General features: G+C 38.9%; 1 protein-coding gene across 3 annotated transcripts in view; it reads left to right on the plus strand.

Annotated features, from left to right (window-relative positions):
* The window catches only part of LOC124788325 (protein-lysine N-methyltransferase EEF2KMT), a 36,093-nt gene extending 17,227 nt beyond the window's left edge, over window positions 1–18,866 (plus strand). The window contains exons 2-5 of one of the 3 annotated variants that reach the window (XM_047255585.1): window positions 4,012–4,200; window positions 10,617–10,983; window positions 18,001–18,138; window positions 18,350–18,866. In XM_047255585.1, coding sequence (XP_047111541.1) covers window positions 4,012–4,200; window positions 10,617–10,983; window positions 18,001–18,138; window positions 18,350–18,465 — 810 coding nt within the window. In that variant the 3' untranslated portion in view covers window positions 18,466–18,866. The remainder of the gene's footprint in view (window positions 1–4,011; window positions 4,201–10,616; window positions 10,984–18,000; window positions 18,139–18,349) is intronic. The other 2 variants (XM_047255567.1, XM_047255576.1) reach the window with 2 other exon arrangements.
* The last annotated feature ends 6,649 nt before the right edge of the window (window positions 18,867–25,515 follow it).

Genomic DNA, 25,515 nt, shown 5'->3' on the forward strand with positions numbered 1-25,515 from the left:
ACTGCCCCCTGGATGGGGGATGCTGATATTTTTATAAAACACCAAGTATTCCAACATATGCAAACATTACAAACATAAGACTTTTGACAATCTTGTAGAAATTATAAAGTAATATCTTTGCTGGTGATTGGATTTGAACTGGCATGCAAGCTGTCTTTCCTCATCTCTTAAGTTGCTTCTTTGAGTCAGAAAAAAAAGAAAGATTGGGTTTAACATCCTGTCAACATTGAGGTTATTACAGATGGAGCACAAGCTCGGATTGTATCAAGGATGGGGAAGGAAATTGGCCGTGACCTTACAGAGAAACCATCATGGCATTTGCGTAGAGCGATTTAGGGAAATCGCAGAAAATCTAAATATGGATGGCGGGATGCGGGGTTGAACTGTTGTCACCCCAAATGCGAGTCCACTGTGCTAAGCACTATGCCACCTCACTCAGTCTTTGAGTCAGGATCTGTGGAACATGATGTATGAATGTACATTAACAGATACATATACTACAGTAGAATCTTGATTGGTTTTTTTTAAATGGAACCTTACATTAAATTTTAGCGTAACATGGTGGGCTTAAAAAGACGGTTTCAAATACGTGTATATCATAATATTTAGGCGAATGGTTTTTGAGACACAGATATGGTCTCGTATAGTGTTCGTCCTTCGAAGTGGAGTTGACCAATGCGATCTTACCTGTTGTGTAGAGTACATGGTAAATGTCGTGAGTCCATCCTTAGACAAACAGACCCATTTACCCGACAATAATAATACATACTGCGATATTTTGCGTAAAAATTAACTGATGATGTCACGCAAATATTATTGAGTTATTTGACAACTGTGATACCAAAATAGTAGACAACATAAAGTATTAAAATGCTACAAGATGTTAATACATTTTAAGTAACAGAAATACAAATGTAAATGAGGAGGCCCTTATTGGTCATAATTATTATGTAGGTATTTGTTTTTATTTGAAAATATTTACTATTGATCACAATACGAAGCAAATACACACAAAGTTGCAAAATACATACTGTACATGATACAAAACTTTACTGAAGCATGTGCTCAAAATACTTCCCCTCTGCTTCAATGCCCATTGTATTCACCGTTTGAATGATTTGTGAATGGCTGTGAGGGCGTCATGTCCGATATCAGCGCAGGCTTCAATGATACGTTGCTTCATATTATCTAGCGTAGTTGGTATTTGAGCATACACTTTATGTATGATTGATCCCCACAGAAAAAATCAAGAGGGGTCAAATCAGGAGACCGGGCTGGCCATTTCACTTCAACACGCCATCCTATCCAACAATTCGGGAACTTTTTATTTAAGAGTTCTGTAGGCACACAGGAAGAGTGAGCAGGACAGCCGTCATGTTGGAACCCCATGCACTGACACGTAGTTAGTGGTACCTCTTCCAGCAAAAGGGGTAGAACATTTTGCAGGAACTGTGCATAGTTATTGCCATTTAGTATACGCGGAATGACGTACGGACTCACAATGACATTTCCGACGATGCCGCACCACACGTTAACACTCCACGGTTGCTGATGCTGTACCTGTCAAAGCCAATGAGGGTTCTATATTGACCAGTAATGCATATTATGCAAATTCACATTACCGTGGTTGGTGAAAGTCGCTTCATCAGTAAAAAGCACCTGTTGAAAAAAACGTCGGATCATCTTGTAGGCGCTGCAGAGCAAACCGCCAAAATTCCTGGCGCTGTTCGAAATCCACACCAGGGAGTGCTTGATGTAATGAGAGGTGAAACCTATTCTGGTGCAATATGCGTAGAACACATCTCTGACTTATACCACATTCCGAGGCGATACGTCACGAAAAACAGGATGTTCGTTATGTGACACTCTTAGGACGCCCTCTTTGTGTACCTCGTCAGTTGCAGTTTTCTGCCTTGTCCTCTGTATGTCGCGATTCAAGTAGTTTCTTGCAAATACGCGCCAGAAGCTGGCGCATAGGATGCTCACGGTCAGGATACAGCTGTCCATATCGCTTTATTGCTCTAACAGCATTTCTTCTGCTTTCACCATACACTAGAAGCATATCTAACTTTTCTTCATTGGTGTACATGTCTGCTCCAAGAAACTGTGACGGAAATGCAATGACCTATTACCCCAGCAGCACATTTATACCCTTCTCTCCGGCTACCTTGTGTGTCACCTTGCGGCGTTATTGAGAAGCAGGAAAACAACACCTTCCCTGTTAAGTTCCTCAGTGGTCAACAGGAAAGGTCACATTGGACAACGCCGCTTCGAAGGACGAACACAATACAAGAAAATATCTGTGTTTGAAAAACTATTCACCTAAAAATTATGATATACACATATTTGAAACCATCTTTTTAAACCCATCATGTTACGCTAAAATTTAACATAGGGTTCCATTTAAAAAAAACAAAGATGAACTCGTATCTCTGTAATAAAAAATAGGACAAACATGAAATGTGATGCATTCAAGTAGCCCCTGTCCCTGCAATTCACTGTCCAAACTGCATCTTTGTATCTATTACGGTGGGGAGATACAAGGGGTGTTATGACTTAGCTGCCTCGCCCTGTATATTTCTAATAAAGAAAAAAGAACATTTTAGATGCTGAATATAGATTTAGAAAAGTCTAAAATGTTTTCTGTTTCAGTTTCTAAAACCTTGACTTTGTGGCTGCATCACACTGCTTCCTTGCCCATGATATGCCCGTAGCTGTAGCAGTTGCCTGTTGTGTCACATACCTGATCTTTCATCTTCTTCCTTTTCTTCATCATCCAGCTCCTCTTGCTCAGCACTATACTGTTGCAAAATGAAATCAATGAACTGATAATCTTCAGATTCTTCATTGGTAACAGCAGCAATGTCTCCTATACGTCAACAGGTTGGATAACGTTCTGAAGAGTTTGCAAATCAGTGACTTAATCTGCTGTATCTGACTCATTAGTTTATGGAAGTTCTTGCTCTTGGGTTAGGCTAGAACATACCTTCTTTCATGATTATTGTAGAGTGATTTTCTCAAGTTCTTTCCAAGTGTGAGCAACGGTGTAAATTGCATCTTTTATGTTGATGCTCTTCATTGCTTCAAAAAGATTACAGCCCTCTTCTGTTTACTGTCACAAAGCACTGATGATGTACTTCCTCCTGTAAGGTCATTTTAACCAGTCGATAATACCCTGGTCCATTGGTGGGATTATTGAAGTCACATGGTGAGGGGAGGAGGGGGCAAAGACATAGCTTTTGCTTCGCCTTCTTGAAGTTCAGACTCAGAGGGGTGGCTTGATGCATTTTCTAGCAATACAATTGGACAGGATGGTAGGTTTTGGGATTTTGAGTATTTTTTTAACAGTCAGAACAGATATGTCACAAACCATTCTTTAAAGAAATTACCGTTAATCCAAGTGCATTTTTTAGCTTTGCAATTAACAGTAAGGGCTGACATGTTTAGTTTTTGAAGGTTCTTGACTTCTTAGATCTGAGGTTACAAACATCAATTTTTGGTTGCCATATGCTTTACTGCATGTTGCAGTAGTCAGCCTGTCCTTTGCTAGTGATGTGCCTGTGCTTCAAAAAGCTTAAAAAGATTCTTTGAGGCAAGAGTTTTGAGGAAGCATTTTATTGTTTAGCCCAGTCTCATCAACATTTTATACTGGGTCAGCTGGCAGTTCATTTTCTGACCTGTTTTTTTTTTAAAAAAAACTTCAACAAACTCTCTACCAGCACTATCATCAGCAAACAGGTATTCTCCTGAAATAGCAACTTGCCTAACGTCATGACAATTTTTCCACCAGTGAAGCCAACTTTCACTTGCTTGTAATTCATGACAGGACTAAAAGCGATTGAAATCGCTGGCACACTGTTTGGCGCGGAGCACAGACAGATGGTCATATAATCAGAGTAGTCGGTTAATCAAAGGTCAGATAATTGATGTTTTACTGTATTCATTGATATTAGAAGATGTACATACAAATTGCCCAATATATTGATCCCCAGTCTTTGGTTTGTTTTTCAGCTGGAAAGTGAAGGGATAGAAGTCTGTGATGAACTGTATGAAAATCTTTGTAATCTTTTGTCTAACCAAAAGGAACAAGACACTGTTTTTAAACATTACATATTGGATGATACTTCCAGTACCTGCATTAGTCTGAAAGAGAGCAGAAATATAATTTCTCAAGGAACAACTGGTCTGCACAGCTGGCAGGTGAATTTTTTTTAAGTTTGAAAAATTGATCACTTTGGAGCCTTTTTTGAATAATTAATTGTTTGCTTCCACAATATTTTTGAAACAGTACCAAATATTTTCTGCTTGTAACCTTGAAGCAAAACAATGGTATACAGATTTCACATAGGTTGTTTGATTACTATAAACTAAAAAGAGTGTAATTCTTGTTTTCAGCATACTCTATCTCAAATATTATTTGTGTCAAATAGCCCACATTGTATTTTGAATTACTGTTATAGCATTGCCTGGTATGTATTCTATGAAAGCCATTATAAATTATTCCCTCTATCAGATAGTCATACAGATTCTTGTGTACTATGGATTTTTATTGCTCAAACAGAATTTTTGTGGTTTTTCAAAATTTTCTTGACAGAAAACCATTTGAAGAGTTTTTGGAGAGCAGGCAGATCATCAGTTCCTAGACTAGTATTTTGGCTAGGAATTAATGACAATAGAACCATCTTCAGAAAGAGTTAGAGAGTAACACTTGAATTTAATTATGCAATTTGCCCAGGAAATAATGGCAGTCTGGCTGCTCTCTTAAAAACTTCTTTTCTGTCACAGAAGTGTCATAAATAGCACTAATATGTACAAAGTGAGACTGCACACACAAAATAACTGGAAATGCAAATGCACATACGTATTAGATGGACTTCTTTGAGATAGATGTCAGAAACAAAACGCAAGTCATAAAATGGACGAAGCCAAACTACATTCAGTCATCCTAGGTACTTTTATACAACTGTGTCTCATTTCAGGTAGAGGTGTATTTTTTCCTCTCTTCAAAGTTCATAAAACTTCCACTCAGCTCTGTATGTAATACCTTAGTCATTTAAGCTGTTGGATGATAAACTTTGAAAATGGCAGCGCCAACAGTTACATCACCTGCCAAACACACTGTCATTTTCGTACGTTTGGAAACTGGCTACCTTTTTCAGCTCTCCCAGAAAATTACAAAGATACTGCAAAACACATCTACATTATACCCACCATACTGCTAGTATCATAAATGCAACTGCAAGCTATCCTGCGCTAGCCAATGTAACTTGCAATAAGTGTCATACATTTTGAATAATACAGAATCTATCACTTCACTGCTTACATAAAGTTCCAATTATGTGTATAAAGAACTTTCCGGATTACTATTACTGTATCTGAAATACCTTCTTAAAACATCAAGATAAAAAACTGAGCAGTCCTTCAAATTGATAGTAAAAATAAAATAATATAAAACATTTCTCTATACTGCAAGTTGTCATTGTGCTTAGGCTGTACCAAAAATCTTTGTTGTTTACATTTCACGATTGTGATTTCGACATTTTGTCATCATCAGGTGGCGAGGGACAATGATACTCATTTAACAACAAGAAATATCATGTATGGCAACATGGTACTGAACATTATAAAATCAAAAACATACGGTGGTACAAATCCATCTACATTTCCAAACACCACATCAATACACACATTACCACAGGTTAAAAAGTGACAAGCATTTAACATAATCATAAAAGCCTAAGTTCATGATATATACAAAAGCCATGTCTCATGTAACCAGCATGGTATTTCTTCCATCATAGACATATAAACCTATTGCCATGTGACCAGCGTGGTGTTTCTTTCACTATGCTGGTTACATGGGACTTGTCTTATGCGTCTATTATGGACATATGGACAAATTCGGAGTAGGTATTAAAATCCATGGAGAAGAAATAAAAACTTTGAGGTTCACCGATGACATTTTAATTCTGTCAGAGACAGCAAAGGACTTGGAAGAGCAGTTTAATGGAATGGACAGTGCCTTGAAAGGAGGATATAAGATGAACATCAACAAAAGCAAAACAAGGATAATGGAATGTAGTCGAATTAAGTCAGGTGATGCTGAAGGAATTAGATTAGGAAATGAGACACTTAAAAAAGTAGTAAAGGAGTTTTGCTATTTGGGGAGCAAAATAACTGATGATGGTCGAAGTAGAGAGGATATAAAATGTAGACTGGCAATGGCAAGGAAAGCGTTTCTGAAGAAGAGAAATTTGTTAACATCGAGTATAGATTTAAGTGTCAGGACGTCATTTCTGAAAGTATTTGTATGGAGTGTAGCCATGTATGCAAGTGAAACATGGACGATAAATAGTTTGGACAAGAAGAGAATAGAAGCTTTCGAAATGTGGTGCTACAGAAGAATGTTGAAGATTAGATGGGTAGATCACATAACTAATGAGGAAGTATTGAATAGGATTGGGGAGAAGAGAAGTTTGTGGCACAACTTGACCAGAAGACGGGATCGGTTGGTATGACATGTTCTGGGGTATCAAGGTATCACCAATTTAGTATTGGAGGGCAGCGTGGAGGGTAAAAATCATAGAGGGAGACCAAGAGATGAATACACTAAGCAGATTCAGAAGGATGTAGGCTGCAGTAGGTACTGGGAGATGAAGAAGCTTGCACAGGATAGAGTAGCATGGAGAGCTGCATCAAACCAGTCTCAGGACTGAAGACCACAACAACAACATGGACATATGTTTTTTATCATTATGTCAAGTGTTTGTAACTTTTCAACCTGTATCACTAGGTGTTTTCATGTGGCATTTCAAACAACGGACGGATTTGTACTATCATATATTTTTGATTCAGTAATGTTTGGTACCATGTTGCTGAACATTACAACTTCATGTTGTTAAGTGGATACCATTGCCCGACATCACTTGATGACAAAATTTCAGATTTGATATAAAACCGATAAAGATTTTTGGAACAGTGAAGTGACAGCTTTTGGTCCCAGTTCTTACCAAAACATTTCTGTATGCCTATGTCTTGAACATGTCCCAGTTAATGAAGATGAAAGGTTACACACAGGTGGTGTCGACCTTATGTGCGGTAGAATCTACAGGAAGTATTTTGTAAGTGAGAGTGAAACAATATTTCATGTTTTTCTTTTTTGAAAGTTACACCACTATCTTGCCTATTCAGAACTTTTTCAACACAAATGGAAATGAGTACTAGATAAATTTAGCAGCTGTTTCTACTTTTGCTTTTAGAAAATGAGTCACATTGCAAGCATCACACTCAATGTAATTTTGAGTTGACATTGCTATTTTGAAATCATTTTGAGAACAACTGTGTCATATTTGATATCTGTTGACCATCATCATTTGGTTTTGCGTGTTCTGACAACATCTGTTTTAGCAAAGTTCTCATATGGTATCCGTTGAATTATGATTCATCTTCCAGGCATTAAAAGCAGCACTGGTGTGAAAGGAACTTTTCTTCAATTTGTCCTCATTTATCCTGCATCTTTGTTTTCTTGATAACTTCAAACTTTCTTTCTTATGATGCTACTGATGTACAGTTGCTGCAAATATTGTCTTAATGATAACATACTCAGGACCATAATTTCTTATTCATGATCTTTTTTAATTTTCTGAATAGAAATATTGGTTTTTCATTCCAGTTTCCAAAAACATTACTGTAGTAACCATTTGCAAGTCAACACTTGTGTGCCAATGTAGAGCCATCTAGAGTTGTCTAAGACAATAAGAAAACTGTTGTTTGTTCCTTCATTCTGCTAATGAGAGGTGTGCCCGTACAATTGTGACAGCATTTTGAGCGCTCTGACCTACTTAAAGGTATAGAATTCTTTCTGCACACTCCCCCTACCTTACCATATCCAGAAACAATTTTCACTCTGTAGTGGAGTGTCCAATGATTTGAAACTTCGTGGCAGATTATAACTAATTGTTAGGCAAGGTCTCAAACCTGGGACCTACGCCTTTTGCAGCCAATTTTTCCATCAACTAAAGGCTACACAAGCATGACTCACTAACTACGCTCACAGCTTTAATACTGTCAGTTATCATCCAAACTCACAGATGTTCTCCTGCATACCTTGTAGGACTAGCACTCCTGGAAGAAAGGGTATTATGGGGAAATGTCTTAACCAAAGTCTACGGGATTGTTATCAGAATGCATGTTCAGTCTGCAGCAGACAGTACAGTTTATTGTACATGGCACATTGTATAATTTCACACTTATGAGCTCAGTGTGATGATGATTTTTTTTTTGCAATTGTATTGACCAACTACGATCACATCAACTACTTCAGTTCCTCTTCTTCCTTTGTTGTTCATTCCTACTTTTCCACTATTCCCTCATTTTCTCCCCATGAAGTCTCTTCCTTTCTTCTGTCCATGTTGTTCCCGATTTTTTTTTCTTCTGCTTTGAAAGCCTTCCAAATTTAGTATTTTATTTTTAAAATGGTTTCTTTCTGCTATTTCTGATTCTTTGATGTTGTTTCTTTCTAGCTCTTTCCTTACTTCTGTAATCCATGCTATTGTCGATTTCTTCATCCAGAAATATAGGAGTATTTGTTTTATTATCTTTTTCCATCCATTCAGTAGAGGTGTCTGAAAAAGGTTAATCTTCGTTTGGCCATTACTTCAGATATTTTCTCTATATTTTTGTAGATCTCCTCATTACTTCTTATTTTCCAACCATTTGCAGTTTTTATTGTGCCCATTATTTTTCTAATAATCCTTCTTTCCAGTACCTCTAGTTTATCCATCTTATAGTTCATTGTTAGGCATTCAGATCCATATAAACATTCTGGTCGTACCAATGTGGTCTAGTGTTTTAGTTTCGTTTTTCTAGATATACATTTCTTGTTGTAAATATTTTTGTTCAGACCATTTGCCCTTTCCCTTTTGTTAATTCATACATCTATTTCAGATTTTTCTAGTCTATTCTGTTGTGTAGTTTCTCCAAGATATTTAAATTTATTTACCCACTCTATTTTCCGTATTTGTGTTTCTATAAATTTTGGCACATTTTTTATATTTGTCATGAATTTTGTTTTTTCAGCTGAAATTTTGAGACCAGTTATGTTTGCTATTTTTTCCAGATGGTTTATTTGAATAACTGCTTCTGTCAGGTTTTCTGAAAGTATTGCAAAATCATCCGCAGAAGCCAAGCAGTTTACCTCGATTCCATTTGTTTTCCTCCAGATCCTTACAATTTTTTCTAGAACACAATTAAACAGTAAAGGTGATAAACCATCACCTTGTCTAAAACCAGTTTTTATTTCAAATGGCTGAGATACTTCTCCCATAAATTTGACTTTAGATATTCTACCTGTTAGCGTTTCATGAATTATATTTGCTAATTTTGATTTAACACCAAATTCTCTAATGACCTTATCTATTGTTTCTCTGTCTATACAATCAAATGCTTTCTTGAAATCAATAAATGACACTATTATTGGGCTGCTGGTTAACATTCTATGGTGAATTATTGACTTTTAAGTTAAAAGTTTGTTCTGCACAGGATCTTCCATTTTGAAAACCACCCTGATACTCTCCCAGTTGTTTGTCTAAAGTATCTACCACTATGTTCAGGAGAATTTTTTATAATATTTTGTATGCCACTGGCAGAAGTGACACTCCTCTGTAATTATTGACATTTTGTTTGTCTCCCTTTTTATGTTTTCCATTCAACTGGAATCTTTTCGGTTTTCCAAATGTTCTCAAAAAGCAGCTGTAGATCCTTTATGATTTTTGGTTCTAACCACTTCAAATAATTCTGCTGTAAAGGAGTCTTCACCACTTGCTTTGCCAGCCGCTGTGGCCGAGCAGTTCTAGGTGCTTCAGTCCGGAACGGCGCTGCTGCTACGGTCACAGTTTCGAATCCTGCCTCAGGCATGGATATGTGTGATGTCCTTAGGTTAGTCAGGTTTAAGTAGTTCTAAGTCCTATAGTGCTTAGAGCCATTTGAACCATTTTTGAACCACTTGCTTTATTGTTTTTGAGTGTTTTGGTGGCTTCAAGAATTTCTAAATCTGTAGGTGGGAAATCTTCCTCTAGATTTTGAGGTACTGAAAATTCTAATTTATCTGTTGGAACTGGACAGTTTAACAGCTTCAAAAAATTTTGCTAAAATTTCACAATTTTCTTTCTTATTTAATCACATTTTGCCAGTTTAATCTTCGAAACAAATCCTTGGTGCCTGATATAATTTAAGTATGTTTGGTAAAAATTTCTAGTATTATTTTTTGTGAAATTTTAATATTAAGCAAACTTCTAAGAACTCTATAGCATACAATACCATATCAACTGCAATTAATCACAGGAAATATTGTGCAGAACTTTAATATCCTTGCTTCATATCTCAATATTAAAAAGAATTTGAGAAAAAGACATAGATAGTATGAAAAAAACTGTTTAATGTTACCGTCTCCAGTTTCTGCTGTTGGTAAAGATGTATAAAGTACTTACTCATTCTGATTATTCACCTTTGGGTGACTGTTGTTAAATATCATGATTAAATGTTTACAATGGTCTGAACTGTATTAGTGTTCAAAATCACAATATTGCCCCATTAATTCATTTTACCTTGTATAAAAGGCTGCACAAGCTCTCGCAGATTGGTGTGTCAGTCATTCAGAAGAACTACGTGATAAAGAAATACTGGAACTTGGAAGTGGAGTGGGCCTCACTGGAATAACAACAGTTTTGTGTTGCGAGCTGCAGAGTTACAGTTTTTCTGACTGCCATGCAGCTGTTCTGAGCACTTTGTGTGAAAATGTTTTGCTGAATTTAAGTACTCCAAATGAAAAAGACTGCCACAGGTTTGTGGATAATGTCACAAAAACAATGGATAATACATTGCTCAGAATTAAGCATAAAAATACTGATGTTGCGGTTATGAATCTCCCATGGGCAGATGTCACTAAAAATACAGTACCAGAAGTGGATTTTGTGCTGGCAGCAGGTGTGTATAGTGCACTTTTGTATAAATATATTTGCTGGGTTTCATGTTTGGCCACATTTTATATAATTATAACATAGTTAGCTACACAACAAAATACTTGTAAGAATTTTAGTGTTCAAATGAATAATTTGAATAATTTGCAAGTTATCAACTTGCTAACATATGAGGAATCCTTTGCTGAACAAAGATATAGTCATTGCATGTGTGTTCTACAGGGTGTACTTAAAGTCCAGGAACACTTTCAATTATTTATTACACAAGAACTAAAAATTGTACAGATGTCATACATATCGCATTTTGAAGAGAAACTCTGAAAGTTTTTGTACAAACATTCAACCCTGTGTGACCCAGCAGACATCAATACGGTAATCGAATTCTTGCCATACCTGTCCCAGCATGGCATCATCGACTGTGGCAATCGCTTCCCGTATTCTCTCCCGGAGCTCTGCTACTTCACATGGCAGAGGCAGTACATAAACCAGATCTTTAATGTGTCCCCACAGAAAAAAAGTCACATGGAGTGAGATCTGGCGATTGGGGAGGCCACTTCCAACTCCAACACACAGAAAGCTCCCTCCACACATGAACTCGCCATGTTTGCGACTAGTGCAGACTATTGGCAAATTACCAAACTAAGCTGTGGCGGTATATACGAAAAAAATGACATATGTATGATATCTGTACACTGTTTGGTTCTTGTGCAATAAATAATTGAAAGTGTACCCAGACTTTATGTACACCCTGTATAATTGTTCTTCAAAAATATGTGCCAAAGTGCTACTTATGCTAATAATAAACATAACTATCACTTGAGGCTTTAGAAAAAGTCCTACTTCAGGTTGCACACAGTGTGACATGGAAATTGTTTCACACGGTGCATTGCAAAGAGATGAGAGACGAGTGGGAAAATGCCCAGAAAGGGAAAAGATGAATGACCAGAAAAGATGATGGAAAAAAGGTAAAGAAACAAAGCATAAAACTTATGAGGTTACATGATTGACAGAGCAACTAGGAAGTATTTATTTTCCCTTGTGCCTCTCTTCCATTCTGCAACCAAGTACATTCCAATCTTTGTTGCCCTTGTGTTATTCCAAATTCCTTCGACATGTCCATAAATTTCCTGTCTTAACATTTTCTTCTCTTGTATCCCATCTCTCTGCAGAAACACACTGGCCAGTGCTTACCTTCAGGAAACAAAATTTCAGTATAAGTGAATTTAACTTCTGATACAGCACACAGTATACTATCAGTTGCAGTTCACATGTCTCATGACATAGCTTCTGTGACAACCGGAAACAAGACTGGAGAAGAACTTTATCCATAAGCTCAGATAGTATTTAGCTCATGAATTTGTTTTCAGTTGAACATCTTCACACAACTTGGACAGTCCATGCCAGGGAGTGTACCTGACAATTACAGATGCTTTTCAGCTAATTTTGTAACTCATGCAGCACAGCTCTACCATAAAACCTTTGAGTTTCACAGAAATTTTGGTTAGTCTGTTAGATTACTGTGTCACAGTTCATATTCATGATAAATATTATGATGCTGATTGTGTTATTTGAACAACAATTGCTGCAAATATAAGTAGACCTAAACATTCATCGACATAGTTGAGAGATCTTGCTCTTTCCGCTATTTCTTCTTGGTACATGACAATCAGATACGTGAACATTTTTAACAGTACAAAACTGTTTCAAAATGTATAGCAAATCTTGTTAGTAACTTTCATAAAATACAATTTATTACTTTTTGTTTATGCTTCGTTGCTTAGCATGACGGTACTTGGTCTTACCTGCAAAAATAGTTGATTATGTCTTTGATTTAAGTTATTGGATAGTTCTTTCATACAGAACAACAAAAGCAAAGGAATCAATCCCTGTGAAGGGCTCCTTATATCTTTCTGTCATATAAATGATATAACAACTGTCTGTGAATCAGATGTGAACACCTCAGTTTTAAAAATATGGACCAAAATGGCATGACTGGAGTCTAGTGTTTGACAGGTGGAGCAGATGAAAAGATCAAAGGGGACATGGAGGGTGAAGGGAATAGGGGGGACACAAGACCTAGTTAGCAAACGGGGAGATGATTATTGCAACAGAGGAAGCTCACATTGGTGCATGACACAAGACTGCTTACAGCTCAAGCTGTGCTGGCATGCTTAAACACAAAGCGTGTTTGACAGTCGCCCTGACACTATATTCTCCAGATCTGTCATCAATTGAAAACATCTGGTCATAGGGTGTTTTAAGACTGGAATGCCATCACTTGCCAGCAGATATGATTGATGAACTCTGGCTTAGAACTGAAAGCATGAAATAATGTACTGGCATCTGTCATCCAAGCTCAGTTCCACTCAAGGCTCATTTAGGTGCCACTGTTGCTGTCACAGGGGGCAGCTGCTCTATGACACCCCCAAAAACAAACATTTTTCATATTAAGTGCATCATGCTGCCATCTACTGCCAGGTATGAGTGACCTCAGTAGTCATTAGACATCGTGAGAAAGCAGAATGGGCGCTCCGCGGAACTTATGGACTTCAAATGTGGTCAGTGATTGGCTGTCACTTGTCATACATCTTTATGCGAGATTTCCTCATTCCTAAACATCCCTAGGTCCACTGTTTCTGATGTGACAGAGAAGTGGAAACATGAAGGGACACGTACAGCACAAAAGCGTACAGGGCGACCTCATCTGTTGATTGACAGAGATCGCCTAGAGTTGAAGAGGGTCGTAATGTCCAGACCATCACACAGGAATTCCAAACTGCATCAGGACTCACTGCAAGTACTGTGACAGTTAGGTGGGAGGTGAGAAAATTTGTATTTCGTGGTTGAGGCTACTCATAAGCCACACATCACGTCAGTAAGTGCCAAACGACACCTCGCTTGGTGTAAGGAGCGTAAACATTGAATTAATAGTGGAAAAACATTGTGTGGAGCAACAAATCACAGTACACAATGTGGAAATTCAAAAGAAGGGCGTGGTATGGCGAATGCCCAGTGAACGTCATCTGCCAGTGTGTGTAGTGCAAACGGTAAAATTTGGAGGCCGTAGTATTATGGCGCTGTCATGTTTTTCATGGAGGGTCTTGCATCCCTTGTTGTTTTGCATGACACTATCACAGCATAGGCCTACGTGGATGTTTAAAGCACCTTCTTGCTTCTCACTGTTGAAGACTAATTCAGGGGTGGCGATTGCATCTTTCAACACAATCGAGCAACTGTTCATAATGCATAGCCTGTGGCAGAGTTGTTACATGACAATAACATTCCTGTAATGAGCTCTGAATCCTATAGAACACCTTTGGGATATTTTAGAATGCCGACTTCATGCCAGGCCTCACCGTCTGACATCAATACCTCTCCTCAGTGCAGCACTCCATGTAGAATGGGCTGCCATTCCCCAAGAAACATTCCAGCACCTGATTGAATGTATGCCTGCAAGAGTGGAAGCTGTCAACAAGGCTAAGGGTGGGTCAACACAAACTGAATTCCCATAATACCAATGGAGGGCGCCATGAACTTGTAAGTCTTTTTTTGCCAGGTGTCTGGATACGTTTGATCACTTAGTGTATATATACTTAATTTCATGCTGTATATACCCCCAAATCACCCATAAATACAGGGTATTCCAGGAGGAATGCTCAGTACTCAGGGATATGTCAGGAATGATTATTTGAAACAAAAATATCGTATCGACATATGTTATTCACCATAAAGATCACACATTAATTTGCAGACAGGTTGATGAAAAGACTGTTACAGATTAGTTTTCAGCCAAAGCCTTCATCAGAAAAGAGAAGCATGCACACACATTTATACAAGCACACATGGTCACTACCTCTGGTCACTCCAGCCAGACTGTGACAGAAAAGCATTGAATATGAGCAACGATCTGGAGTGGAATGGGGAAGTGGGGAGGGATAGCAGTGTACAGTTGAGGGAAGAGGAATTGGTACTGCCTGGTGGAAAAGGAGAGGGGGAAGGAAGAATGGAAAGTGGAAAGAGAGAAGCAGAGAAATGGAAAAGACCAGTGGATGCAGTGGCAAAGAGCAGAGCACAATGAGGGTGAGTGGCGAATTGAGAGGTGGTGGTGACAGGACAGAGGGGCAGAAACAGTTGGGTGAAAGATGTGAGGGCAGTAGGTTACCGTTGGGTGAGGCTGGGATGATTTTGGGAGTGGAGAATGTGGTGTAAAGGTAACTCCTGCCTGCACAGTTCAGAAACATTGGTGGTAGAGGGGATGATCCACATGGCTAGATCAGGAAGCAGCCATTGAAATCAAGTATGTAATAGACAGCTCCAAGTTGTGCCACAGGGTGGTCTTGCCACAGTCTGATGGTGGCCATTCATCATTGTGGACAGCTTGCTTGTAGTCATGTCAATATGCAGCAGTGCCGGTACATAACATGACTGCTTGCACTGGTGGCCTCTGATGAGACAAAATAAGCCTGTGACAGGAATGGAATAGGAAGTGCTGGGTGGGTGGATTGGGCAAGTCTTACATCTGGGTCTTCCACAGGGGTATGATACCTGTGGCAAGGAATTGGAATTGGCATAGGGATGGACTAGGATATTGTGGAGGATGTGTGGATGACAGAACATCACTTTAGGAAATTGGGAAGGCTCTTGGGTAGGATGGCCCTAATTGTGCACTGCTTACTGTCAGAGCAACCACCAGTCTTTTGTCCTTCTCTGCTCGTCTCCTTTCCATGCCCCATTTTTTTCCCTGTCACACAACCTCCCAACACTGTCAGTCCTGTCCGGCCACCTCTAATTCCTGCAAGCTCGCTAGACAGTGGTGATTCCTCTTCCCCCACCCATACCCATGTATTCCTCCTCCATCACTGTCCTATTCCGGATTCCTACTTCCGTTCAATACATTTCTGTTGCAGTCTGGCTAGAGTGACGAGAGGTAGTGGTTTTTTTTTGTGTGTGTGTGTGTGTGTGAGTGTGAGAGAGAGAGCGGGGGGGGGGGGGGGGGGGGGGGGTGAGAGGTGTGTGCTTGCTTGTGTGAATGTGTGTGTTCTTCTCTTTTCTGACAAAGGTTTTGGGCGAAAGCTAATGTGTAACACCCTTTTCCTCACGCCTGTCTACAACTCAATGTGTGATCTTTATGGTGAGTAGCAACCTGTCCCTTTTATAATATTGTTGATACTCCAACTTGGACTTTCCGTTGTTGATACGGACATATGCCCAGTTCCAAATGTTTCCAAGGTCGAACACTTTTAATGAGCTTGGTTATTTTCTGTGTTATTCGAAACACTGTCAGATTTGCACATGTACAACAGTTAATAAACATTACAACATGCATTTTACAAAATATCTATTGAAAAATACATTTTTATAACGCATTCATTCTAAGTATGCATGTATTCTTTGACAGCAGCAGGAGCACTATCTTCACCGAAGCCCTAAATATGCACCATATCTGCAGTTCTTCATTATTATAGCTGTGTGGCTTTATGGCTATCTGCTGTCTGGCTTCCTGCCAGAAATACTGCATGTAAAACTAAAGCCTCATAATGTCCACAAATTAATATAACTAGTTGTGCATCATGCTACATCCATGAGAGGTAGTTGACATTTGTTCATAGGAGTCCCCTTCCCTGAAGAAGATGGGAAGCTTTCTCAGCTCTTATAAAGGTGCTGCTTCCTCTGGAAGTAGAAAAAGCTGCACCCAGCTCTTTTCAAAATCTTTCAACAGTATTTAAGAGTACTTCTTTTTCCTGTGGTTTAGGGTTCAGGTACTTATTCAAAGGACAAACAGATATATACGAATACTTAAATCATGTTTGCCATCTTTGAGCACAGTAAAAAAATGCTGATTTTTCTCCTACTGCTCTAGGCATCATCCCAGAAAAAGACTATTATATGAGCTGAGGCGTCACTTTGAACTGCAAAATTTCTCCCCCACAAAATAAACAGAAAATAGCTGCTAAATGTCTTCTGTGAGAATAACTTGGGTTTCCTTGTCAATGTGAAAAATGTGTTCATTTTATCCACAGCTCTCTCTATTGACTGTTGGTAATTACTGAGAATTAAGTAATAAAAGTCTGTAGAGTTTCATTAACTTTGTACGTGAAACTGTGCGAACAGTGTTATCTATGTGAACCTGACTACCTGTTTATAACATATGAGTATCGCTGCAATTTCATTTTTATTAATCAGGGAATGCCCAGTGTAAGTCTTTACATTATATCATCATACTGTAAGTTACTTTTCATGTATTATGATGCTAAGGAGGGAATAGTAATGTATAATGGAACAGATGGCCACCACATTGTGCCGGACTAAACCCAATAGAGGCCTGAGACTGTGAAACTAAACGAGGCCCATGGTCTGCTTAGAAATTGATGCATTTGTAGAATACATTTTTAAAAAAAATGAATAATATAGATGTAATGGCCAAGAAAAAAAATCAAGTATTTATAATTGCATGACTCTACTCTCTAGCCATTGTAACAAACATACATAAAAATATAGGTGAGAAACTTAGAATATGAATCAGCATTTAGCACAGCAACCATCAGGTAGAGTGCAAAGGAATAATAAAGGATATAATAATGAAATTAGCTTTTATTTTATACATCTGGGATAAGGCTTGTGCAATTAAAATACCAGTTAGCTTTGTAACATCAGCATGAGGTGGTAATTCTTGTGGGTCTCGAGATTTGGAGGGTCACCAGGACCAGAGGCACAGGGCAGGATGCCACCTCCACCCCTCTCTTATTCTGCCACTGCATCACATATAGATAAATGTAGAAATCCAGTAGATACATATTTAGAGGGTACCAAATATCTGCTCTAAGCACATTTCCTATTGTCTTTGAGATATTCAGCACTTCTACTGTGTGTCTACTTCTTGGATTCCTTCCCCTGTGTGTTTCTTAATGGTATTTCAGTTCATTCTCAAAAGTGAGTAATGAGTAGAATTATTGTAGTCAGTCATTTTTGTTTGCTGCAGTATGCTTTTTCTCTGTGATTTTAATTCCCATGTTGTTTGCTCCAGATGTTGTGTATGACACAAGCACATTTACTGAGCTTTGTCAAGCATTAAAGAATCTTTTACACTATCAAAAAACAGTAGCCATTATTGCATGTACTGTACGAGATCAAAATACACTACAGCAGTTTCTGCTCACACTTGGTAAGACCATTTTTACCTTGAATTTTTCCTAATTACACAGTTGCAATTATATAGTTCTGTTTAGTTTTTTAATTACTTATGTACCACTAAATATGTTAATTCTTTGTGGTACTTTCACAGGTTCATTTCTTGTTAAACTTACTATAGAATTCGAATAATCCATTAATGTACATTTTAATAATTCTTTAATCTATATTTATCTTTATTGCAGCACAGTATGAGATCAAAATAGTACAGATCGATGTTCCTTCTAGTAGACCTACCCACTTTTTGCTGCCTCAAGATGTGTTGGTGAATATCTACAGACTCCAAAGCTCAGGCCAGTAGACACATAATTGGGCACAGGGAATAGTTTCATGGAAGACTCAGACATCAAAAGCTGTGATGCAGGCTGCAACACTTACCTGTATGATGATAACAAATATTAAAATGTGTTTCATACGAACTGTGAAAGTACTGCATGTTATTTTTTTGCACACTGCAGTAACCTAGATAATTGTTCGTATTTCATATAAATAAATCAAGGGCCACACTTAAAAATACATTAACACTCGACTGTTACTAGCCGTGCTGGTATGGGAAGTACATCCTGTACAGCAAGTTAGGCAATTTTATATACTTATTTGTGTATTACAATATACGAAACTGAAAGGAAGGTTTTGCTTCACTAAAAACTGTAATGACCTTCACTCGAACGGAAGGTTTTGGGTTCAGATCAATTAATAATAAAACGCATTACAAGTATTCCTCTTGACGTGTGGTGATAGTGTTCTTGGTCAAATTTCCTATGTGTTTACGACGTTATTTTATTTACAAAATTACGGTACGGAAGATTCCCAAGAGAACTTACTTAATACTCAGCAGTTTACTGTGGAGATTTACTAAACAATTTGAATATGGAACTGTCAGTTTCTCACTCCTTATAAGTAAATTGCCAAACCTTTCTTTGTACTTATTCAACGCAACTCAGCCCTGCGAGAATACGTGTCAACAAGGAATTTCTTCACCGTGAGTCACGTACTGTCAGGACCGACTGTTGGCAGCATTGCTCTCGTTCGTATCGTGTGTTTAGCAGACGCTTGTTTACTTTGTACTCGTGGTTAACGCGACATACGGCGTTTTCGTTTCATCGTACGATCGGCGTAAAATATTGTGTCGGAGATTTCAGCAATCTCGACAGTCAGCAAAATCGAAGAAGAGAGGTAATGATGCTCTGTTATTTAAAATTATACTCATATGCTTCGATTTACCTGAAGCATATGCCTCATGCTACATCATCAAATTGCTCTAATAATTCGAGTTCTCTGAAGGACGATTTTCTGTAACATGTATAAGACCAGCCGTCTTAGCGTCTTTCTAATCCAGTTTCGCAGTGCTAGTCGTGAGTCAGTTTTAGGTTTCTGTCATATATCCGTACTTGTTTGTTGACGTTCAGCTAAAGTAGCATTGATCACCGAGTAAGAATGACTTCTTCTTGTTTAGGTGTATGTTTTACTACTTTTATCGGATTAGCAAAATCATTGTTTGATTCTGCTGTGTTTAATATGAAGCACTTTCTCAATGAAAGGCGCTTGAATATTTTGACAACCACGTGGTTGAATTAGCGAAGCGTCGTTGAAGAACCTAGAACATTTATTCACAAAGAAAAAAAAAATCTGAGGCCAAATAAATTACAGCAGACCTAATAAAGTACGTATGAGTTCCTTACTTGTCATAGTGCAATGAGATGGAAATACGGTGCTCCTGCAGAGGACTGAGGTGGCGAGATGTTAAGCTTTTGTTTTTTCCCCCTCCCAGATTTCAAAAGTCACAGTATTTGTAGCAAGCGCGTTTGCGTATTTGCTACAAGTTTCTTCTGTGTTTCTGTGATCTCAACAAATATAGGCAATACGAAACGTTCCACAACGTAAAGTTTTTCATAGTTATTGCATTAAACTGCAGTTGTCGGCATTACATGAAGCATTTCCGGCAGGCAACACTATTTAAAAACGTTCGTGGTTGCCTTAAATCGTTTCAGGTGAATGCCGGGATGCACCCTTAACCAGTCCAATGTCAGTTCCATCCACAGTCTAGTTAGACTGTGGTTCCATCCTCCATGCTTTAAAAATCGGAATTATTCCTTCGTCTCAATGACTTCCATGTTGATGAGATGTAAAACTCCAGTTTTTCGTTAAAAAATTTGTATCGTTAATTTGTATTTTTAGAGTAAGAAAACACGTCAAAAAGAGGAAAAAATACCAGGGTAATGATTTATTTGTTTGAAATCGAATGGTTGCTGTTAGCTTGTTCCCGAGAACTGGTGCTACTTTCTGATACGTGAAGACGTCACCGCAAGGTACAAATTGAAAATAAAAAGTAGTACTTGTGCGTTCAATTAAAGCGGTAGTTGTATCTGTCACATTATTGAACTGCTTGTTCCGTACTTCTGTTTCGGCAGAGAAAAAAATATGATTTAGTTTATGCTCATGTGTAACCTTTCCATTGAATGGTTAGGACGCTGCGTTTACAGCATTGATTTGTACAGAGATGTGCAGAGTGTTCCGAGAATCTAACTCGTAGACCGTGGGTCAGATGCAAACCACGTGTCACAAAACAACATAACAAACAAATAACGTAGCCTATAAAGCACTGTTAATGTACCGGGAGAAACAAACAGCTCATTTTCGGTATTTCATGAATGAAAAATCTGAGGGTAAATGAATCTCCGTAGAAGCATAATGACGCCAGGTTGAGGCCCCTGCCACAAACGAAAAGGAATAAACAATATACAAAGAGAGAATGAAGTTAATCAAGTACAGAGAATATCCGATCTAGATATCTGGTATTCATTGGCCAAACATCGACTTAAAAACGTGTCATGATATCAAGCAGAAATGGACGTCCGGTTCAGTGTCCAGCTGAAATATTAACTTGTTTGTAGTACAAGAAAGTATCATATCCGTAGTCTTCACGGCTACGGGCTCGAAGCCCACCTGCGCTTCCGTATAAGAGCCAAGGTCGAAACGGATGGTGCCAAATAAATTAAAATGTCGCTGCTAGACTTGACTCTCATTTTTCATTTTTGGGCCTTATTACAAGAAGACTAAGCTGAATACAGAATCCAATACGTTGTCTAAACTATTGCTACGGAAATTCCATTAGAACGCAGAGAAGCGCAAACGTTTTTTCCTCACTCGGAAAGGCTTTTGAGTTTATTTCACAGCACGTAGTTCAAAGAGCACCAAAAGAGTTTATTTTCTTAATCAGGAACTTACACAAAAACAAATCTAAGAGATTTCTTATGCATAAATCCCAGACATTTACGACCAATGAAAAATCTATACGCATTATACGATCACCTTTTGGACGCCAGTCATTGGCAGTAGACACACGAAACATTTACGTCAATGCCCCCAGTTTTTAAGCGCCAGAGAAATAATATACGCTCAGGACCGTATGTAAACTAATATTAATAGTACAATAAAATACATTTCAATGAGTGACTGCATCAAGGTGGGAACAAAGGAAGCTGAAACGCTGCTAGTTTCATTTACATCATAATGTTACACTCAGAACTGATATATTTTGCTCCTGCAGATTTTGAGAAATAAAGTTATTTTCCGTATTACACGTATGATAAGTCCGAGGCTAAATGAATCCCCCCTACAATATCCACATGTGTATCCTACTTTTCAAAACAAAAATTAAACATATGACATTTTGAAATTGGAGACACATTCGGGGGAACATGTTTCAAATGCTTATCTATCATTATTAACTGTCGTGTTGGCGCCAGTGGCCACAGCTTAGCTTCAGGCCTTCAATGCTGTGGGTTTGGTCTACTGGTGAAGCATAATCTCTTGGCGTGTGACAGCCAACACGGTAAGGTTTGTCATCATTTCTGCAAATCACTAAGGAGAGTAGCTGATAGTATCTCTAACAAGGCCATTTTTTCGTCCATCCTTCTCCATCTGAACTGACGCTACGGCTCCAATAGCCTGAAAAGAATAGAATTAAGCATATAGTCCACGGCGTGGTCATTCGAGACGGAACATACGCTCGAATTTTACAGTAATGAGGATGATACCCTCCGTATCCTTTTCCAGAGGAACTATTCCCAGTAATTAATTGTAGAGGTTCACGGAGACTATAAATCTTTATGGCATTTAAGGGTTTTGAACTCCACTCCCCCATAATCGGAGTCCAGCGTAAATGGTTCGCAGGTAAGTGTTGAACACTACTGACGATGAATTCGGTTATAGCAGTTTTCCATTTAATCTGCATTATTCACAAGCTAGGGCCACATCATCACCAGGAAAACAATGCACAATAAGAAATGCTATGTTGGAAACAACCACTGAGTGATGAAAAGTTCTCTCCAGTTGCTCTACAGAATTTTATTTAGTCCTCTACTGGTTTCAGTTTTTTGTTAATTAATTAAACAGTTGTGCAGCACATGGAGAAATTGATAACAAACGTTGACTGCCTATCTTCTCTTGCATAGCATTTCAGCAGATCATTGTTTACTTACAATGTGTTAAGGAAAGTGGACACTCAGTGGGCTCATACTGACGAATAGTGGGTCACAAATGCTAGCCTATGGAATATAAAACTTAGGTATAACTACATACAAAATTAGTGTTAAAACATATTTTACATTTATTCACCACTGATATGTGGCTTAACGAACTTCAACATTGTGCTAATTACAGAACATCCCACTAATTTGCCCCCAGTTATAATGGGAAAAGCGATATTGAGGATATTCAGCCCAGATGGCAATCGTATGATTATTGCCACAACGTATCTTGCGATAACATACCCCATTTTCAAGTGCTAAAAACAAGGAAACCAGATAAAGCAACCCTCCTTACACCGACAGACATATAAGGATTACAGACGTCCTCAGATATAACAAAAATTGTGCCATTAGGCATCACAACTTAAAAACAAGCTGTACCCGTGCTGCCGGCGGTGTGGCTGTACGGTTCTAGGCGCTTCAGTCTGGAACCGCGTGACCGCTACGGTCGCAGGTTCGAATCCTGCCTCGGGCATGGATGTGTGTGATGTCCTTAGGTTAGTTAGGTTTAATTAGTTCTAAGTTCTAGGCGACTGATGACCTCAGCAGTTAAGTCGCATAGTGCTCAGAGCCATTTGGATCATTTTGTACCCGTGCTCTGTCAACTAAAAACATCAGAAGCCGGTGCACCCATTGTTCCCGAGGTACAGCCTCAAATCTCAGGAATGATGGATGCACCGGCTTGTGATGTTATTAGTTTTGAGTTAACAGAGCACGGGTGCAGCTTGTTTCTAAGTTGTGACGAGCCCTAATGACATTTTTAAGGTAGGTTATAACACAGGACGTTTGTAATCATATGACTGTAGGTTTGAGGAGGATTGTTTCCTTGTTTTTAACACTTGAAAATGGAATAATGTTGTCCCGAGACATGTTGTGCCAATAAACACACGATTGACATCTGGGCTGAATATCCTCATTATTGCTAGAATGACAGTTGTATGTACGATGAGAAAAGTCTATCCTGATTTACATATTCTGTGGTATCCATGAATCACTTAAGACGAATGCTGGGATACACCCTTCCTTCCTTTCTCATCCTTATGCAATTACAGCTGTGATCAGTTCGTTGTCGACAACAATTACACTCTCATGGCAGAATGCAGTTGCAGGAACATCTTCCGACCTATGAAAGGACTCGCTCACACTATTTGACACAGTTTTATATTTGTAGTAGTAGTAGTAGTAGTAGTAGCAGCAGCAAAATTCTGATACGTAAGACGCAACAACCAGATCATATAGGGCAGTGGTCAGCAACCCGTAGGCCGCATAGTCTAACAAGGTCATTTTGTGCAGCTCGCAAGTCGTCATAGTTTTGCTCACGATAAACGGAATAAAATTCCCGAGATTTTCTTACAAGAGAATATATTTAATAACAACCTGTTAGAAAGTGGAGACTGTATTTATTCCATTCTCGATCAGAGCGCAGCATGGAAATACAGAGCTGCCGTGATCTGCACAGTGACAGGACTTCAAAAGGTACCCTTCTTTTAACGTTGTTCGATTTTTGTCGTGCAACACAGGGTTTGTCGCAAAGGAACCTTCAAAAACGTCCATTCGTTGGATAGATGTGTATTTACGCTAATTGCCCTGAAGTTGAAAACAACTAGAAAAGTTTCAATCATAACTATTCTTATTTTACACTGATGAGCCGGAACGCTATGTCCACCTACTTAAGTGTGTTGGTCCACTGTCGGAACACAATACAGCAGCGATTCTGCGTGGCACGGATTCAACGAGTCCTTAGTATGTTTCCAGAGGTATGTGGCATGACATGTCTACGGAACAGGTCACATAATTCCTGTAAATTACTGGTTGGTTATTTGTGGCGCGGAACTGGGACCAAGTAGCGCACTAGATTTGTTCCATAGTATTCGGATCGGGCGATTTTGGTGGCCAAGGCATTAATTTGAGTTCACTGTCATGCTCCTCGAATCACTGTAGAAGGATTCTGATTTGGTGACACCGCAGGTATCTTGCTGGAAGAAATCAAGCATGAAGGGATGTAGGAGGTTCGCAATAATGTTTACATAGTCCACAGTTGTCACGATGACTTCCATTACAACAGCAGGCCCCATGGAAGCTACAGTGAATGTCCTTCACAGCGTAAACTGTCTCCCCGGCCGGCGTTAGTGACGTGGTGCACGTTTCACGTGGCCTATCACCTGGATGGCGGTGTATCCGGCCACGATCACCAACCTGGTGTAGCAGGAAACACGATTCATCCCGCCAGACGACGCGTTTCTGATGGTCCACGATCCAGTCTCGATGATCTCGTACCCATTGCAGTCGTAATTGACGATGCCGTTGGATCAACGTAACACGTCTGCTACGTAGTTTTCAAACATGTGCGCTTAACGGCGTGCTCCGAAATACTTGCCGTGTGTTCACCATGCCAGAGGGGTATGCAGGCAGAAGGGAGCGGAGGAAGCAAGCCACGCCTGCACCCAAGTGCAGGCACATCAGCCGGTGCTTCATGCTTCTGCTAAAGCAGTAGTCACACAAAGAGGTAGAAACAGTTTAAATGTTGTTCTCAATCGAAACTAAAATCGTCATATGGACTGGAATATTAAATAAGAGCAGCAGTTAAGTACATTTATCACAAGGAAAGTAAACAATACGAAACACAGTGAAGCCAACAATGACTACCTCACAGTACTGTCAACTAGCTATCGTTGACTGCAATTTAAAAAAATGACCCGATTCAAGACTACGGAGTTGATTGGCCAATTTACAGTTAACACATTATCATTTGTACCAGAATTGTACTGTCTCTCCAAATCTGTCATAGATATAGTATTCTTCACAGAGCAGACAAGCCG

Source organism: Schistocerca piceifrons, chromosome 1 (genome assembly GCF_021461385.2).
Source record: "Schistocerca piceifrons isolate TAMUIC-IGC-003096 chromosome 1, iqSchPice1.1, whole genome shotgun sequence".
Taxonomy (NCBI): domain Eukaryota; kingdom Metazoa; phylum Arthropoda; class Insecta; order Orthoptera; family Acrididae; genus Schistocerca; species Schistocerca piceifrons.